We start from the raw sequence: 20390 nt of genomic DNA on the forward strand, positions 1-20390 counted from the left end.
GCAGTGTCTTGCTGAGGGGCGTTCATTACTGTTGTGAATTTTTGTGTGCTCTACGACAACAGCTCTGATGGCCATCCCAGAAAAAGTGTCCAAAATTGCTTTGAAGGGTGGACTAGGCACTGGCATTGGTGCACAGCTTCCCAAAGGGAGTACTTTGAAGGCAACCATAGTGATATTCACCAGTGAGGAATGCAGCACTTTTTCTATGATGAGCTCATGAACTTAATTGTTGGACCTCATATAGTAAATAACAGTTACATAGTTGTCTATTGTCATTGTAATCATACGGTACATAACCATATGTGTTGTATTTTTATATGACTGGCAGAACAGTAGGTCTGTTCACATCAGCATCACCACAAACATGTGACTAATGCCTTATGCTATGTCATAGGAAATTTTCCACTCCATTATAATCTTATAGGACCACTGCAGTATATGCAGTCTGTCATTAACCAAACTATCGTTCTGGGGGTTATAACTATGTATCCTTATCTCAAACATACTAAAATTAACTTAAGAATAATTTAATTGAGAATCAGATTTTGAAGGCATCAGCAGTGTCTGTGGACACAGCCCAGGTGTGGGAGTTGTCCTATACTCTCATCTTAGAGTTTGCATTGTAACCAATAAAGACCATTTCTGTCACTAAAAAGAAATTAGTTATAAAGTTAAGTCATAAAAATTAGGTGAATTGCTGAAGATAAAGAAGAATCTTATATCACACAAGCAATTAAAAAAGTTACAAAGGAAATAACAAAGGAAGATATCAACAGGAAAATAGTTGAATATATACTAATGAATACTGTTTATGATTTCTTTCCTACAGGAGTATAAACATTATTGGACAGAGTTGAGAGGAACTACACTTTTCTTTTACACTGACAAAAAAAGTACAATAGTAAGTAGTTAAACATGTTCAGCTGATTGAAAATTTCCCCAATATTTAGTCTATTTTTAACTTTGGAATTTCTGCCATCCAAAAATAAAGATGCTCCATTAAAACCAATTCAGATAAGAAAATTTGGATCTGGCTATCAATTATGATAACTGATGGTAAAATCTCCTGGGCAACTCCGAAGGTATTAATTCACATTTTTTTACTTTGTATTCTTTTCTTTCTGATCCTAATAATTAAAACATAAAGAGTGAAAGCTGTAACTAAATATTGGTACATAAATTGCTTGACACTGAGAGATAGCTTCAGTTTACCCAACTTTTTCCTTGCTGTAGATGCAGTTACCCTCTGAAAGGAACAAAATCATCTCCAGAGCCTTATAAGATACAAACTCACAATTAAATTTTTCTAAAAAGACAAAAACATAACCCCAAAGTATGACTTCTAAGAGCTTAAACATAAGAATAACAATAAAGGAGATTCTGAGATTTATTTATTCACATTAATTTTGAATTCTGTGTTTCATTTCTTTCCCAGAATAAGAGGTAGCATGCTACAGATACTAATAGCTTCTGCTCACTTATTACAAAGCAGAAGTCAGCACAGTGCAGTGATGGCCTCTTCGTTCAGGTCAGCTGGGAGCTCATCCTGCCCTTGCCACTGTGAGCCATGAGACCAGGGAAGTACCTGAGCTGTTACCTGAGCTCTCTGCATCTCCATGTACTGAACAGGGGACTGGTAGAAAACAGATGACATCTCAACTTGGGCAATTTGAGGAGTGTTTAATAAAGGTTTAATAAATATCCAAAGCAGATGACAGAGTGTAAGAAAGTCACAAAAGATAGTATAGAACTCTGACGCCAATTACAGTATCCTCTTACTACACCTAGCAGTGAGAAGGAGAGGGAGAGCAGTCAGGGGAACTGTGTGCAGGTGACTGCCTGGAGAGGAGTGTGGTCTTTGAGGGACTAACTGCATAGGGTAGTAATTGCTCAGCCTTACTTTCCCCACTCTCCTGATCTTCCAGTGTTCTCCTGTGGTTCAGCCCCATAAGAGGTAAAAGGGTAAGGGAGCCCTTCGATGTTGTCCATCTGGGTCCCTCTCTTGGTGCAGTGCTGGGTAGTGAAGGAAGAAAACTGAATCTAAATGGGCAAACAGGATCTCCAACATGCTCAGCCTTCAAATCTCTAAAATTCAGATGAAAACAGTAGCCCCTCACATCAGGCTAGCAAAATAATTAAATGAGATAGTACATGTAAGCTGGTACACAGTGGGCATTCAAGCATTTTACATGCATTACCTTATTTAATTTTCACAACTCTGCAGAATGTGTACTATTTTCATCCCCACTAGATACAAATAGTCAAGTTTAAGGATTAAGAAACGGTACAAGATCAGACAGCTGATGCAATCCAGGTCATGCTTCTGAGCCAACTTTCTTAATCACTGTACCAGGAAGAGATTATTGTAATGAAATACTGCAGAACTACCCTCTGCCAATTCTGTTAACAGAGGACGCAGCCCTTTGGGAACTCCTTTCTTTTATTATTATTATTATTACTATTTTTTTTTTTTTTATTAAGTCATATGTGAAGGTCTCAAGAGAAAGTACTAGGAAAGACCAGGTGAGGATGAGGACTGCAGGGATTTAGCCCACAGCATGGAGGAATTTAAGCTGCCTTTAAATATTGGAAAGGCTGTCAGAAAGTCATTTGAAAGAGTTGCTGAATTTGTTCATTATCATTACAGAGAAAAGGGCCTGGGATCAATTGATGAAAATGGGAGAAAAGCTGTGACTCAATACAAGGAAAAGCTGCTGGTGGACAGAGCTGCTCAGCAGCAGGCTGAGCTCCCTGCTGTTAGAGGTGCCTGGTAGAGGACAGCCTGCAGGACACTCAGGCATCACATGGCAGCTGAGTTAGATGACCTTTAAGCCTCTTTATCACACAATATTAAAAGCACAAAGATAATGCTTTCTTTCCTCTAATCAATGGATCAGCTTGCTGCACTCTATCTAACTCTGCCAACTTTCCTCTGCTGCTCTGTTGCTGCAAAACTCTCTGAACTTGATTTTAAACAATCCAACAGAAAAAGATTCTTATTTAATTTTAAATTATGTGTTCCTTCCTTTCTACCTCTCCTTCATTTCAAATTCATTTATTTATTTTTTTAAATTGACGTGTAAGATTGTGCATATTTATCATGATGTTTTGAAGTACATAGACTTTGTGAAATGGTTAGATTTGAAAATAAATAAGCCAACACCAATTTACCCTCAATATTGTCAATATAAAAATAACTCAGGAAGAAATTTATTGATCTATTTTTAAGGTCTACCTTATTCTGAAGAATAAAATAGACTTATAAGAACACAATAAAGAAGAATTATAAGAATACGATAAAATAAGTTATATTAGGCATAATTGAGAAGAAAATAAAAAGATTTAAGTCAAGAACGTGGCTGGGTGTGGTGGTTCACGCCTGTAATTCAAGCACTCTGGGAGGCCAAGGCAGATGAATAGCTTGAGCTCACAGATTCAAGACCAGCCTGACCAAAAAGTGAGACCCCATCTCTAATAACAATAGAAAAACTGAGGCAAGAGGATCGCTTGAGCCCAAGAGTTGGAGGTTGCTGTGAGCTATGATGCCACAGCACTCTACCCAGGGCTTGAGACTCTGTCTCAAAAAAAAAAAAAAAAAAAGAATGTGACTAATTTAGAAAAATTATATATATATATATATACACACACACACACATATATATGTATATATATGTGTGTGTGTGTATACAATACCGTACCACACTTACTGCAGGGGATTCTTTCTAATATCAGAGGGCAGGTCTGGCTTCTTGCATACAGATCAGTCCATATGGACCAACTGCTCACAAGAAATACTTTTGTTATACTTGGATAAGATAGGCATTTTTCAAAAAAAATCCTCATAACCAGTGATGTGCAGTAGATGTCAAATAATAGCTTTCTGGAAAAATGTACATGAGTATATGTACATAAACTTTAATAAATATTATCGATATAAAGAATGTATAGGACACAATTTCAAAAATGTACACTATTCTTTTTTTATATAAGACAAAATCTTGCTCTGTTGCCTTTGGTAGAGTGCCATGGCCACAGCAACCTCAAACTTCTGGGCTCAAGTGATCCTCCTGCCTCAGCCTCCTGAGTAGCTGGGACTACAGGTGTTCGCCATCATACCCAGCTAATTTTTCCATTTTTTGTACAGAGGAGGTCTTGCTCTTGCTCAGGCTGGTCTTGAACTTCTGACCTTAAGTAAGGTCCCACTTCAGCCTACCAGAATGGTAGGATTACAGGTGTGAATCACTGCACCCAGCCCACAATGTTCTTTATCATAACTTCCATCTACCCTATAGAAAATTGATTTTCACAAAACATGTTCCTTGATTTTGTATTGGTAGTCAACTGTCATTATAATTCCATTATGATTTGACAAATGGAGTTGTATTCCAATCTACTGTTTCCCTAATAAATTTATTATCAGTAATCTATTTGACATGAATGTTGGCTGATATTTTCATTTATATTAATGAGTAAAAGAAAAGTAAAGTGATGTTATGTATGTCAGAACTTCTTGTGTTCTTAAAGTCAATGATATGGGCAAATTCTTTACGGAGTTGGAAAATAGTTTTTGAATGCTAGCAGAATATTTCGTTAATTTTTGTTCTATTTACAGTGAAACAACTTCAAACACAACAAACTTTGAAGTTTCATCTACATTATCAACATTTTTTCCTTTTCTTTTGTAAGTCTAGACCTTGGGCGAATATTTGTAGACCCTGGGCCAAAAGTGACCTGAGGCCTGATTTTGTTTAGTCTTTGAGCTAAAAATGGTTTCTTTCATTTTTTAAGTGCTATAAAGAAAAGAACAAAAACAAAAATAAAGAAGAATGTTTATGGGACACTGTATGTCCCTCTAAGTATTTATGATTTGGCCTTTTGCAGAAAAAAAGTACAGCCCCTGGGGCAATCAAAACAAAACAAACAAACAACAACAACAAAAAAAAACAAGGAGCCCTGATTTGTAAGGTCACCAATCTCCATGATGCAAATACTCCCACCATGGCTGATTTCCCTCTATAAATGTGGCCTCACTGATTATGGAGTTGGAAAGAAAATCACAGTGGCCCACCATTATCTGGGATTTTCACAACACAGAAACAAGGATATAAATAACTTCAAGACCATAGTGGGCAGTAAAATGCAGTAATACAATTAGAAAGTAACAAATCTTAAGTTTTTATTCCTTTTTAAATATATAATTTACTTATTGGTACGTTTATATAATTTAATTTCTAATAATGGTTGTATTAAAGAACCTATATGCAAAATTCCTGAAAATTTAACAATTGCCTTTGTAAACCTCTATGAGACAGGTCTAGCACACTACCATGTGACACATTTCGAGATGCTGTTTGGGCTTAGGAAAACCAGGGTATCATACAAAGTAGAAAAGAAGGTATTACTTATTTTCCTCCCTTCTAGGACTAATGTTTGTACCACAAAATAATTTAGTGAGATTTTTCTTTATCTTTGCAGTATTTGGACAAATTAGACTTAATAGACCTCACACATCTCACTGATCAGAGTTCAACTGAAAAGAATTGTGCAGAACTCACCCTTGTTTTGCCAAAAGAGGAAGTGCAACTGAAGGTGAGGAGAAACAATTTGTAAAAGGCTTGTGGTTATAAATAACATTCACTTTCTTCATATCCAGTGGCTAAAAGAAAGGCTAAGTATTACACTTTGTTCAAGATTTCTTGCTTGATTTTGGCAAGCAACCAGTTGTCTGAATTGGAATTTAAAAGACTACATTCACTTGTTTAATACAAAAACTCCATGAAATAATGTACATCTGTCCTTGGACAAAGTTAGGGGTCCCATCTGGTGTTTTGTACACACTGTTCTTGAATCCGCACTCAAGGTGAACCAAGTCAAGTCAACCAACAACTACCATAATTAGAGAGAACAACTTCCAATCAAACAAAATCTAACAGGAGTCTTTCCCAGGAAATTACTGACTGACCTTTAAAGCCCCGGTCCTTCAAACTTCAGCTTAATAGGAATCACCAGTATGCGGGAAATCCGGACCCCCTACAGACTGACTCTACAAGCCTCTCGCAGGGGTCCTCAAACTGTGGCCCGCGGGCCACGAGGCGGTGTGAATTGTATTTGTTCCTGTTTTGTTTTTTTACTTCAAAATAAGATATGCACAGTGTGCATAGGAATTTGTTCATAGTTTTTTTTTTTTTTAACTATAGTCCAGCCCTCCAATGGTCTGAGGGACAGTGAACTGGCCCCCCATTTAAAAAGTTTGAGGATGCCTGCAATGTTTTTCAAACTCACAGCACACCTGAACCTGTAGTTAAACTTCAGCTGCACACTTAAATTTTGCTGATAAAAAAAAGAATAAAATAATATTATACTCACTGTGCTTTGAACCTCTTTCAAAAATAAATTAGTGATCTTTAAAAATTTCTGTGGCACACTAAGTTCCTCTCATGGCACATCAGTGTGCCATGTCACACCAATTGAAAATCACTGCCCTAAAAAATTCAAGGATGTGGTGTTTTAGAGCACAGGATCGAAGTCAGATGCCTAATTTGAATTTGGGTTGTTTTTTTCATTAGCCAGGTGAGTGCAGAGATGTTATTTATACTCTGTGTAGTCTTTGTTTCTGCACCCTGAGGTCCGTCTTGGCTCTCTGATGTAGTCTTCTCCCTGAGGCCCACCTGGACCACTTTATTGAAATGGCAGCACCTTTCTCCTCCCCAGTCATACTCCCAATCTCTGTTACCTTGTTATACATTTTTCCCATTTATTTTCTTCTGACACCATAAAATCTACTCACTATTATGTTTATTACTTATTGTTTCTTAATAGACCTTAAACTCCATAAAAACAAGGATTTTTGTTTTGTTCCTTGACGTAAACCCAGTACCTAGAATAATGTCTAGCATGTAAAGGTACTCAATAAATATTCATTAAATGAAAAATATCCATAAGGTAGATAAACAAAAACTAGGAGTACCTTTGGCCAAGTTGCTATAAAGGTTAAATCAATAAATACCTGTGAAGTGCTTACAACAGCCATTATATGTACTCAAAAGATGGTGGCTGATACTGTTATTATTAGTAGTAAAAGCATTTATTTATTTATTCACTTTTAAAACAGCACATGATTATATTTCAATACATAACTTCTGCACAACCAAAAAACAAACCACCACCATAAACAAATATTAGTAATTGTAGCTAAAAGCTAAGAGTTTCTACAGTGGTTTCCTTGAGCTTAGAGCTAGTCAATATTAAATACTAACAGAGCAAGTAACAGTGAATTGAAATATCACAGAAAAAATTCGCTAACATTTAATTTTTTAAGTAAATCTGTACAATTTTACTTAAATTAGCAAACAAATTAAAGCTATACACTGTCTTCTGATAAAAGAAAATAGTATTGAAATATTTCATAATAAATACACATTGATAGTTATAAGCAAAACAGGAAAATAAATTATTTTTTTCTGTTTGAAACAATGTGGCTTCAAGAAAAGAATATGCATTTTGTCAATCTTGCTGGGGTTTGATGGCTTGCATATTTCAAGTTATAAAATAATTATATGCAATTCTAAAGTTATTTGAAGTCAATAAAAATATTAATGCTCATGTTCACTTGTGTATTTCTTTTTTTTTTTTGTCTTCAACTTTAGACAGAGAACACAGAAAGTGGGGAGGAATGGAGAGGTTTCATTCTTACCATAACAGAGGTAACAAGGCGATGTTTTTGAGTGATTCTTTTTATCAACAAATATTTGCTGAACACCTACTATGAACCATGCAGAGTGAAAGTGGCTGAAACAATTAAAAAATATAGATATGAACCCTTGAACTTACTCTTGAAAGTGTTACTGCATATTTTTATTAGGTGGTGGAGAAGGAGAAATAAACATACATGATCATCTCACATAACTGGTCAGTGAGAGCTACTATCTTGTCCTTCTGATACAGTGCTCCTTAGTATATTCTGATATTTGCAGCTTACATAGAACATTCTAAAATGTTTTCCAATTCCTTTCCTGTTCATTTAATACATGTTTATAAAATGCTGAGATGAATTTTATGAATAACAGATGATATAAAAGGGAGAGACCATCAAAGTAAGAACTGATCTTTAAACATTGGCTTAGTGAGTCTTAAAACAAAGGGATGTTTATCTGTTCAGCTCTGTAGCATCTTATGAGAGGCAAACAGTAAACTCTACTGCTCAGAGTTAACTGTTACAGCAATAATAGACTGTTGCACGCTTATTATTTTAAATAAATCCCGTGCATGAGGTGCTTTGATAATCAGCCCCCCAAAGGGCACCAAGTTCTCTGATACTTTTAGAGGGTGTGAAACTTTGTTTATTGGGGCTACTTAAAAACAGACTCTATCCAAAGCTAGTTTCTGAGTAAAGCCTTTCCAGCCCCATGAAATGAGCCCTGCGCTGCACCAAGATGACAGATGCTGGTTCTTTATCTCAGTCAGGAACAGGTAAAAGTTGGAAATTCAACTACCGTGCAGAGAAGTCACAGAGGCTAGAAAAATGAGCCAGTTAAAGATGTGATGGTCATGTTAACTTTTAGGGGGGTAGGGAAAAAACTCCTTGGGAGATCCCACTCCCTCTGTTATAAAGAAGTGTCACTGTTTGTGATGGCGCTTCTTATACTGGAGGCTGCATGTCTCTGGCCTATGGCTGGGTGTCAAGAGCACACTGAGACTTTGGCAACTTGCTACATCTTCCTGCTATGCTAATTATACTTGAACTTTTGGCTAAACATTTAGTTTTTATTTTTAGTGTTTTTCCTTGAGGTAAGGATAACAAACATTATTTTATATTAAAACATACATGGATGTATCACAAAATATAAAATAAAATTCATGGAATTTTCAAGAGAAGAGAAGAAGCCTCAAATGTTGAGCTCTGTGTATGTTGCTTTGTTCTGTGGTCCCAGATCACAGTGTGTGAATATTTATACTGTTGTTAGGAGAACTTTAGTGTAGATGTGTGAGAAGCACTGTCTGTAGTATCAAATAAAAGCAAGTCTCAGTTACTAGCTACGTGACCCTGGACTAGTTAATCTTTCTGAGCCTGGGTTTCTTTTTTTCTCATTCGTAAAGTTGGGATATCAGTATCGTATAGCATTGCTGTGAGGATTATTAATAACACATGTATAATGCCTAAGCTATAGTAGTCAATACGGAGTAGCTCTTTAATTAGGTGTTTTCCACATTCCTTGGTCATTTTTATTTTTTATTTCTTTTTTGGAGACAGAGTCACACTTTGTTGCCCTGCGTAAAGTGCAACATACCTCATGACATCATAGCTATCAGCAACTTCAAACTCTTGGGCTCAAGCAATTTTCTTGTCTCAGCCTCTTGAGTAGCTGGGACTACAGGCCTGCACCTACCACAACACCTGGTTATATTTTAGAGATGGCGTCTCACTATTGTTCAGTCTGGTTTTGAACTCGTGAGCTCAAGCAATCCACCTGCCTTGGCCTCCCAGAGTTCTGGGATTACAGGCGTGAGCTACTAAATTACTTAGTCATTTAGAAGTATGGTCTCTAAATCTTTTTGACTGTGTATTCCATTAGTAAATTTTTATTTAAATTTCATATGTACATATATACATAATAAGACATAAACAATAATAGGAATTAATGGAATAGAAACATGATAGAAACTGGAGCTTTAATGTTTTTTTTCCCATACTCTAATCATTAGAGTATAAAACTGTTTGTTGGTACTCAGTCACCTAATGAACACTCTCATCTCATTCCTACTTTGCCATATGGCTGGGTACTTTATTCCAGCTTACTCCTGAGAGAATGAGGCACCTCACAGGTGTTCTGGAGCTCCCCTGGCACTAGGCTCAGAGTGAAAACTGAGATTTCTTACAACTTGAATCAGCTTGTAGTGCAAAGTAGATGTACTTTGCTTTGTGGCCAGATAGAAAGGAAGATTTCTTGAAAGAAGAATGGGCACAAGTGCAAGTTCTAGTTGGCTTAGAAGCAGTTCTAAGACACCTGCCCTAGATCAAGATCTATCTCTGTCAGGTAAGAAATCTCTGTGGGGCCAGAACAAACTCTTGATTAAAGGCAGTGAGCCCTTGGGATGGCTTTCTTGTCTACCACTGTTTCAATTGGTTTCAGCTGTCAGTTCCCCAACATATGTCACTCCTACCTGGCCAAGTAATTAGGCTGCATGAGGTCCTTGAGAGAGAAAAGAAAAGGAGGACTGAGGCAGAACAACTACCCAGCACGTCTGTGGACAAAGAGAAGGAACCAGCGGAGGATGAGACGCTGGACCTGATGCCAGTGTAAGTGCACAGTGAACTCCAGATTCTTCATTTGATTGTTAAGACTAATTTCTAATTATCAAGGAGAGTTAGCCACTTGAGCTTATTAAACTAGGGACAATAAACTGTCTTGGAGATAGACTGCATGTCTCTTGACTACATGCCACAGTTCCTCTCCTGTCATGATCAACAAAATGCAAATGTGAACCAGCCTTTCACCACACAGGAAATCCCTCCACCTACATCTTTAGACCAAGTAGATGCTCTTTCCGGAGCTCAGACCTAAATAAATATTCTTATGAAGAAAGAAGGAAAATATATATTTTTTTCTTCATGCAAAGCTATAATTGACTAATTTTCAAACAAAATTATATCAAAAAATTTTAAACACTGGAATGTTCTATTCAATTGATCAGCCAATCAGTGAGTACTCACTGAGCTTGTATTTTGAGGAAGGCCCTGTGTAAATTGTTGGAAAAATGAAAAGACACATAATATGCTAAATCCAGCAATATTCTATATTTACCTTATATTGTTCAAAAGATTGTTGTGAGCCCTTTCCACCTGGAATACTGGTGTTCTTATCAGTGAATTTATTCTGGTACCATCTTTAATATCAGATTCTGATGCACATTCTGTCTGTACTGGAATTGCTAAACACTTCCCACCACTACTTTTAGCTGAAATCAATGACAGCTAATGGGCTGATAGGTTAAGTCACAAAAACTCCTTGTTTTTCTCAATAAAACAAGTAAAAATGTTTATTACAGATAAAAAGATTAAAATAATTCCTTGTCCGATCCCTTGGAGATATTTGCTGTTAATATTTTGGTGTATTGTATATCCTGTCATATTTTTTTCTATAACTATGACTATATAATTTCTTTATTATAATACACAGACGGTCCCCGACTTATGATGGCTCAACTTAAGATTTTTTGACTTTACAGTGATGCAAAAGTGATAAACATTCACTAGAAACTATACTTTAAGTACCCATTCAAGTTCTGTTTTTAACTTTCAGTACAGTATTCAATAAATTATGTGGGATATTAAATACTTTGTTATAAAATAGGCTTTGTATTAGATGATTTTGCCCCACTGTGTAAGTGTTCTGAACATGTATAAGGTAGGGTAGGCTAAGCTATGATGTTTAGTAGTTAGGTGAATTAAATGCAATATGTTCTATTTCTGATGAGTTTAATGGGACATAGCCCCTTCATAAGTCAAGGCATATCTGTATATTATAAAATTAAGAGGTGCTTTATTTTCAATTCTGTGCATAAAAATACTACCAATACCATAAGAAATATACCAAAAGGAGTGAATTTAGACAAAAACAGAAATATCAGTTTTTTAAAAGACCATTCAAAGTGGGTGGCGCCTGTGGCTCAGTGAGTAGGGCGCCGGCCCCATATACCGAGGTTAGCAGGTTCAAACCCGGCCTCGGCAACCAAAAAATAGCCAGGTGTTGTGGCGGGTGCCTGTAGTCCCAGCTGCTCGGGAGGCTGAGACAAGAGAATCGCGTAAGCCCAAGAGCTGGAGGTTGTTGTGACGTCATGGCACTCTACGGAGGGCGGTAAAGTGAGACTCCGTCTCCACGAGAAAAAAAAAAAAAGACCATTCAAAGGAAGAATTTACATTTGTTTTGTATTCCTGAAAGAAAATTACCAACAAACTTTTATTCAAGATCTTATTTGTGTTTTCTTAGATTTTTCAAACAGTATTGGTGGTTATATAATCATCAGTAGATAACTTTTCAGGTCCTCTTTGTTTAAAGAGGCTTTAGAAGAGTAAGGGAAGACAGGCCTTAAACATTAGCATGCTCAGAGTGGCAAAGGCTTGTAAAAATAACTCATTATAATTACACAATTACATTTTAATAAAAAAGCTAAAATTTTTAAGAAATGTTAATAATTGTAGCTCTCAACTTTGGCAGCATTTTTCTAAGTAATGATCCTATTATTTTAAAAAAAAAAATTTGTTTTTTATCTCACCTCTATAGATGTTTTTATGCAGTGTCCCGGAAAGAAGCAACTGAGATGCTTGAGAAGAACCCTTCGCTGGGAAATATGATTCTGAGGCCTGGCAGTGACCATAGAAACTACTCCATCACTATCAGGCAGGAGATAGAGTACGTTTAATTTTAATATATATAAAATTGTTAAAAGCATGATATCACTTTAGATGACAAAGTCATACAAGTTCACAGCATCACCTGCTTTTTTGTCAGGGCTACAAATATTAGCACAAGAACACAGAGAGAAGGAAGGTTATACAACTAATGCTAAAGGATGAGCCTAGGGAATGAGAATGAGCTCACACATTACTTTGGTCCTGGTTACAGTCATACTGTTCATTCATTCAAGTCAACAAATATTTATTGAGCAGCTACTATGTGCCAAGTAATGGCCTAGGCATTTATGGTACACTAGTACAAAAAACAGCATCCATGGCTTCAGTGAATTAATATTCTTATCAGGAAACATAGGTTATAAATAAATATATAATTTAAAATATTATATATATGATAATAACATCTGCCAAGCAAAATAAAGCAGGGTAAGAAAGACAGGAGCCCTCAGAGGAAATAAAGAGAGCACATTTTGGGGTTCCTGTTGTTTTAACTTGTCATGGAAAGACTGACTGCATTAACGGGCACTTAGCTGAAAGAAGTGAAGGACCGATGTGAAATCTGGGGTAAAAGAGGTCCAGGCAGCAAGTGCACCTGCCCTGAGAAGGATGTTTGGCTCCTTCAAGAAACAGAAAGAGGTGGCTGTGACCACAACAGGGCAGAGAAAAGTGGCAATGGTGTGAGTCCAGCCATTGTGAGGGGTGGGGCTGTGTTCTGAATGGCACCATAGACCACTAGGCTGTTGACATAATCTGACTTATTTATCAAAAGGGTCACTGGCCAGTTAGGAGCCTCTTTTCAAGGTTAAAAATTTCCTTCTGGTAATATAGTTTATCTTTGATAAAGTTAGCAGCACTTTCATGCAAAAGTTGTTTTTTCTCTGTAGTTAGAATGGTTGGATCTCTTTAAGGGACCTCCAGCTATCAGATTCTGTGGAAACATACATGTCCACAGAAACCCTGGCTTAGTTAATATTTTCACAACAAATAATATAATTAAAATATAAAAGTTTTATCTGATGTGAAAATATTTAATAAATGATTGTTTTAATAGAAATGCATAAACAGAACATCGAGTCTTGAATTTGCTATTATTTGTAAGAATAATATTATTCTATTAATGTTTTTAGTACAACATACCTATCAAGGAATCTACCAATCTATCCCATGAATATCTATAATTCTAAAGAGATTGAATATGAAGACACTGATGCTAAATAAAGGGGGTAAAAAGAAAATAATCACTTGGACAAAATTTAAATTATAACATTATGACTACATTGCTAGTATGAGCAGGGCCTAATAAGCTTTGTTCACTTGCCAATTACTCTGTCTTAACAGACACTTGTCTTTGTACATTACCATGAACAGACAGAAGGAATGTTAGGTAGTCAGGCCATGGTTCTGCATGTAAGGAAATATTTGTGTTTGTCTCTGTTTTCATTCTGTTACAATGAGTATTTGTCAACCTTTTTGTGGTTTCACTTTTTTTCTATTTATTAGAAGCTAACATTTGGAAATAATTTTAACTTCATTGAAATATAGTAGGATATCCTGGATTTTCTGGTTACAATTTATTTTATTTATAATTTAATTGACTATCTTGAAACAAATCCAAAAGAAGTAACTTTTCTTAATGTTAAAACTGCCATTAAATATCAGTGAGCTTCAAAGAAATGGGAGAAAATGTTTTTTATTTACTACATCCCAGTCAAGGAGTCTTTTATCGGTGTTTAAGAAATAAATTGTAGAATGTCTCTGTTTACTTCCATTTTTAAAAATGAGAGTATATAAAACAATTAAAATTAAGATAATGGACTTTTTAAAAAGAAACTGGCTTGAAAGCAAAATGAGATCACCAATGACAGATTAATTTTTTGTCTTCCTGTTACCCTTTCTTGGTCTGATGGAGTATTGGGACCATCTACATGTGAACCCTGTGTTACTATGCTGCATGAAATGAACAAAATCCGCAAACCTGATGGATCTTTAAAACTATATGTTCCCTGAACAATACCAGCCTGGCCTTTTTTAAGGTGGTCCTCTTTTAAACTAGTCCAACTTTTGCATTGAATTTTCTATACCACTGAGCTATGAGAAATAGTGTTTTTTGCTACAGATGTGGTTTGTGACCAAAGGCAGTGAGGTTTTATACTTAGGAAATGAACATAAGGTCAAAATTTTTACTTACATCTTTATTGTTTTAAGCTATAATTACCTTCAACTCCTGGCCTCAAATTAATCCTCACCTTAGTTGGGAAATCCCAGCTGGGTTACAGGTGTGAGCCACCATACCCAGTAAGCTATATTTTAAACTCAAAAGACAGACTCTGGCAAAGGAGTCCATATGAAAGTTGCATAACTCTAATTTTAGTGAGCTCTCTTTCCATTTGAATTCACATAGAAATTCATAATTTTGTCAGCTGGTGGTCATAAAAACTTGTAACATTTCACAAAACTAATCATCTTCCCCACAAAACTTCTTGGAAAGCAAGAAGGCAGAATGGTCAAACTAAAGCATTCTAACCCTGGAGTCAGTATGTGCTTATTTAGGCTTTGGGGAATAGTTTATCCTGGGAAGTGGCTAAGAAAAATGTTAATTGTATTTTACATTCCTTACAAACGAGACACAATACATCTACCATGGTAGGGACTGTTCTGTGTGTTCTCTTAATTCTTCAAAACATGCCTTTTGAAAGGCCTGAGTTTATTATCTTCTATCTAACAGGTCACTTAATTTTAAAGACTTAGCAATTGTAGATAATATTAGAATTGCAGCTTGTTATACTAGAGCTTAATGTAAAGAATTTGGTAGAAACCTAGGCTATTAGGAAACACCTGTGTTTCCCAACATAATCAATTCATTTTCGCACAGGTTGTAGGGGAAATGTGCAGCCAGCAGGCTAGGTGGAAGTGTCTGGTGAGACCCTCACTGGAGGGGTAAGCTGTTCCACCTAACTTGAAATAAACACCTCCACCCACGGACAGGTCAGTTGTGGGAGGGAGGACGCTGTTGTCAAGAGCAACAACTGCCACCGACTGAGGGTCCTCCTCTCTGGGTTCAGACTATCATCCGCTTCCACCCAGCCCGGTGGTGTGCAGGTCCACAAGCCATAAAGCTGCTTTTACAACAAACTTCGTGTTTTATTTATTTATGTTTTTTTCATTGCTGCGATTAGGTGCCAAGCTAATAATACACTTTGGAGCCATCAGCTAAGGAAGCGGTAGAAAGTACCCCCCAAATCACCCCTTTCTTTACAAGAATTGAGGTCAGAAGCTAAGAACAAATACCGCATTTTTTCTGTAGAATACGTTCCTGTGTATGATGTGGACCCATGTTTTGGGACACTTCTTTCTTTGTTTTTTTCTTTGAGACAGTCTCACTTTGTCACCCTCAGTAGAGTCCCGTGGCATCATAATTCACACAACCTTAAACTCCTGTGCTCCAGCGATCTTCCTGCCTCAGCCTCCCAAGTAGCTGGGGCTACAAGGCTCCCGCCACAGCTTTGCCTGGTTTCAGAGATGAGGTCTTACTCTTGCTCAGGGTGATCTTGAACTCCTGAGCTCAAGAGATCCTTCCGCCTCAGCGTCCCAGAGTGCTGGGATTACAGGCATGTGCCACCGTGCCTGGCCTTGGCCCAAACTTTCAAGAAAAACGCCCTCGGAGAAAATAGCTAGCTCTCAGCTGGGAGAGACACATCTGGGGATTGCACACCCTGGAACAGGGGTGGACCCAGACAACGCCCTCTGGCAGCCCCTCCCATCCTTGAAATCGGCTGGGTCTGGTCTCAGCCTCCCCTGCACCTGCACAGCCACCTGGCCAGTCCTGCCCCTGCTGAATCCAGGTCCTCCCAGGCTGGGCTCCCCCTACCAGGCCAGACCACCTATGTCTAATGCACATCTTTATTTTTCCCTAAAAAAATTGGGCAAAAAGTCTGCATTATACACAGCACAATACGGTATAATCACATTCAAGACCATACATTAAACAAAACAAAATAAAACTGCTTCTTTGTTGAGGTCATGATCAGAACACCTTAATATAGCAAATTGTATCGATCTTGTGTTTTCATCTCTCTTCCTTTGGAAAAGCAAAACAAAACAAACACGGGAGGCTGAGGCAGGAGAATCGCGTAAGCCCAAGAGTTAAGAGGTTGCTGTGAGCCGTGTGACACCACGGCACTCTACCCGAGGGCGGTACAGTGAGACTCTGTCTCTACAAAAAAAAAAAAAAAAAACAAACACGAAAGAAAACAAAAGGGCTGGTACTCCAGACAAAACCTAAGCAGCTCTGCAGAATTTTTTTTCTACATCACTTTGTTTCAGAACTTAGAGCTACTAATCAAACGTTCCTAGACCTTTGCCACTTTCTTCCTACTCTTTGCCATAAATGGTGATGAAGATGTCAGTAACAAGGATGGTTGTTTCCCCGAAAGTCTAGCGTTTGCTGGCCCTGCGCTGGGCACTAGCAAACATTTCTTTAGGCACAATAAAAAACTAGAGACAGGAGTATTTTTCACATCTTTCAATTAAAGAGGATAAGACTCACAGGAACTCTTAAATCAAAACAATAAATTTTAAAAGAAACAGTTACATTACTGAAGCTTAACGTGTCAGGCACTTTGGAAACACTAACATACAACAGCCTGAGAGGCTCCACCCTCTCCATTAGGGATGTGCAGAGAACCTGCCCAGCAGAACCAGAGGTTTTTGGTAATTTCTTTTATTTTTTTTTTTTTAATTCTTGTTTATTGTCGGACAATATTGTTTCACACATACATCAAATAGGTCAAATAAATAAATAAACAGTAACTTCATAGACAAAAAAAAAGAAAAGAACCTTTTATTTTTGGCCTTTTTAACCACCTACCAACTACCAACCATCAAACCAACTACTTATAGTACAGCTAAGTACATACACAAAAGAAGTTACTGGAATGCTCGCTATGATATGTCATTGTAGTTTTGATTTGCATTTGTCTGATAACTAATGATGTTGAGCATTTTTTTTTTTTTTGAGACAGTCTCAAGCTGTCACAATGGGTAGAGTGCCGTAGCGTCATAGCTCACAGCAACCTCCAACTCCAGCTAAAGTGATTCTCTTGCCTCATTTTTTCTATTTTTTAGTAGAGATGGGGTCTAGCTCTTGCTTAGGCTGGTCTTGAACTTGTGAGCTCGAGCAATCCACCCTCCTTGGCTTCCCAGAGTGCTAGGATTACAGGCATGAGCCATCGCACCCAGCCAAGGTTGAGCATTTTTTCATATACCTGTTGGCAACATTTTTTCATATACCTGTATGTCTCCTTTTGAGTAATGTCTATTCATATCCTTTCTCATTTTAAAAATCAGATTATTTGATTTTTTCTATCAAGTGTGGAACTCCTTATATATTCTAGTTGTTAATCCCTTATTAGATGGTTTGCAAATATTTTCTTTTGTTCTGTGAATTATTACTTCACTTAGTTGATTGTTTCCTTTGCTGTGCAGAAATTTTCTAGCTTGATGTGATTCCCATTTGTCCAATTATGCTTCGGTTGCCTATACTTTGGGGATATTACTCAATTAGTCCTTACTCAGACCAATGTCTTGAAGCATTTCCCAATTTTGTAAAAACAGTTTTATAGTTTCAAGTCTTCGATTTAAATCTTTAATACAACTTGATTTTGTTTTTTTTTTTTGAGACAGAGTCTCACTTTGTCACCCTCAGTAGAGTGCCATGGTGTCATAGCTCACAGCAACCTTAAACTCTTGGGCTCAAGCAATTTTCTTGCCCCAGCCTCCCAAGGATCTGGGACAACAGGTGCCCACCACAATACCTGGCTATTTTTAGAGACTAGGTCTCACTCTGGCTCAGGCTGGTTTAGAACCTGTGAGCTCAGGCAATCCACCCACCTTGGCCTCCCAGAATTACTAGGATTACAGGCATGAGCCACCTTGCCCAACTCAATACATCTTGATTTGATAGAATATCATGAAAGATAAGAGTCTAGTTTCATTCTTCTGCCTATGGATATCCAGTTTTCCCATCACCATTTACTGAAGAGTCTGTCCATTCCCTACCGTTCAGAACCAGAATTTGAACCAAGATATTTTAATCAGTCTTTCAAAGAATAGCAACAATTTACTTCATAGGAATTGTAATTGAAATAAAAGAGTTTTCAAAAGTAACTGATGACAAAGATCTTTTCATGATAGAGGCAAAGATAAGGCCAGAGCAGAACACTCCGAAGGCACAAGTGGACCCCTCTATTCAGCAGTGTCTCTTTCCCCAGTATGTGACCGATTCCTGAAGTTCCAGCAGTAGAGAATACTTTTTTATTTTTAGGAAAGTGTTGGTTAGGTTTTACCCCACCTTGTGAAAGTAGGCTATTGGAACTAATTTATTAGCCATCTTCTGATGTGATATCTAATTGAGAAAACATTTGGATATAATAGTGAATGAGGAAAAAGTCCCCTAACGAGGAGAGTTCAGTGTAGTATAATCCGGGAGGAATGTGAACTGGAAATGAAGGGAGAAGGAATTTTAAAAAAGAAGAAGAAAGTGGGAAGGCCCCATAGACCAGCTAACCTGATGAACAATTTTACTTTAGATAGTGTCTGTACATAGAACAAAAGTTGAATTAGTTTGTTGTTCAGGCAAATGACAATGCAATAAATGCTATTAACGTGTTCACATTAGAAAAAGTTTTGGTCTAACACTCCTGCATATTAATCAAGGAAATTCAATACAAACATATTCTTGTTCAAAACTAACTGGCAGGGACACTGACTTATGATCTTGCTATTAACTCATTTAGTTCTAACAGCACTAGGAGCTGAGTTCTAATATTTTTAAACTCAGTTTCATAAATATTTATTGTGTGTCTAATGCTGGAATACCAAGATGTATAGAATATGCTTTCTAGTTTGTGAAAAGTTCATGATCCATAAGCTATTGTGTGTTCAGAGTGGGAGTAACTTAGAGAGCTGTGTGACTGTAGAAGGGGAAGGCCCTAAGATTCATCTGCTGTACTTACTATCTATGTGTTTCTACAGTACCTAACCCTAGAATTTTCTATATCTCTAAGTCAACCCTGAAGTTAGCAGATATCCAGAGAGGTATATGAGTTATGAGGAACAGCTATCAGGAATAGGCTTTCTGGTTGTATTAGTGATGAGGAGGAGTAGAAAGCAATTTGCTTTCAAGAATTCTTTCCATTTCTCTTTTAATAGAGAATATATGTTTGATTTATATATGCTTACACAGGATTTCTACTTTGTAAGGCACTAGCATTTTAAAAAATTATTTCTACCCAAAATATTTTCAGTTTTTTTTCTGTTTATTCTTTTTCATTCACCTAATGACCCACACTTCCTATATCCTAGTATATAAACACCCCCCCCAAAAGGGACAGAGGAAACCATGTAAATAGAAAAACAAAACCACTGAGAATTTTTTTTTTTTTTTGCCAAACTATAGTCATTGGAACATAAGTGTAGTATACAGGTGATATTTTATACTTAAACTTTAGTTTGCTTTGTCCCACTTATAATCAATCAGAGATTAACTGTTTGTTTCATCTTAGCATACCAAGAATCAAGCACTACAAAGTGACAAGCACAGGGAAAAACTACACCATTGAACTGGAGAAACCTGTAAGTAGTTATTTCTTTGTTGTTAACGAACTTTCTCTCTATTCTTCCCAAACCTACCTTATAGAATACAAAGAAAGATGGAAAAGCAGAATTTTTCCCTAGGGACTTAGTACTGGCAAAAAATAGGAGCCCTGCAGGTGGCAGATACACAGGGTGAGAAGTGAGATATGAGAGCAGATGGGTGAGGCAGAATAAAAGATAATTTGCTTCTAAAAATTCTCTCCATCTTTCTTTCTTTAGAAGTCTTTTTCAAAACAATTATTTCAGAAAGAGAAAGATATTTCTGTTAAACGTGTTTTATAATCCTCCAGTTATATTTAACTGTGTTTATTTCTAATGGGAGGAA

General features: G+C 36.9%; 1 protein-coding gene across 3 annotated transcripts in view; it reads left to right on the forward strand.

Moving 5' to 3' along the window:
• Positions 1–20390, forward strand: part of STAP1 (signal transducing adaptor family member 1) — a 44428-nt gene that overhangs the window by 14014 nt on the left and 10024 nt on the right. For all 3 annotated transcript variants that reach the window (XM_053602736.1, XM_053560306.1, XM_053553378.1), the window contains exons 2-7: positions 830–901; positions 5476–5589; positions 7647–7703; positions 10131–10297; positions 12282–12410; positions 19975–20044. In XM_053602736.1, the coding sequence (XP_053458711.1) occupies positions 830–901; positions 5476–5589; positions 7647–7703; positions 10131–10297; positions 12282–12410; positions 19975–20044 (609 nt within the window). The remainder of the gene's footprint in view (positions 1–829; positions 902–5475; positions 5590–7646; positions 7704–10130; positions 10298–12281; positions 12411–19974; positions 20045–20390) is intronic.

The sequence above is a fragment of the Nycticebus coucang genome, chromosome 1 (assembly GCF_027406575.1).
Source record: "Nycticebus coucang isolate mNycCou1 chromosome 1, mNycCou1.pri, whole genome shotgun sequence".
In the NCBI taxonomy this organism is placed as follows: domain Eukaryota; kingdom Metazoa; phylum Chordata; class Mammalia; order Primates; family Lorisidae; genus Nycticebus; species Nycticebus coucang.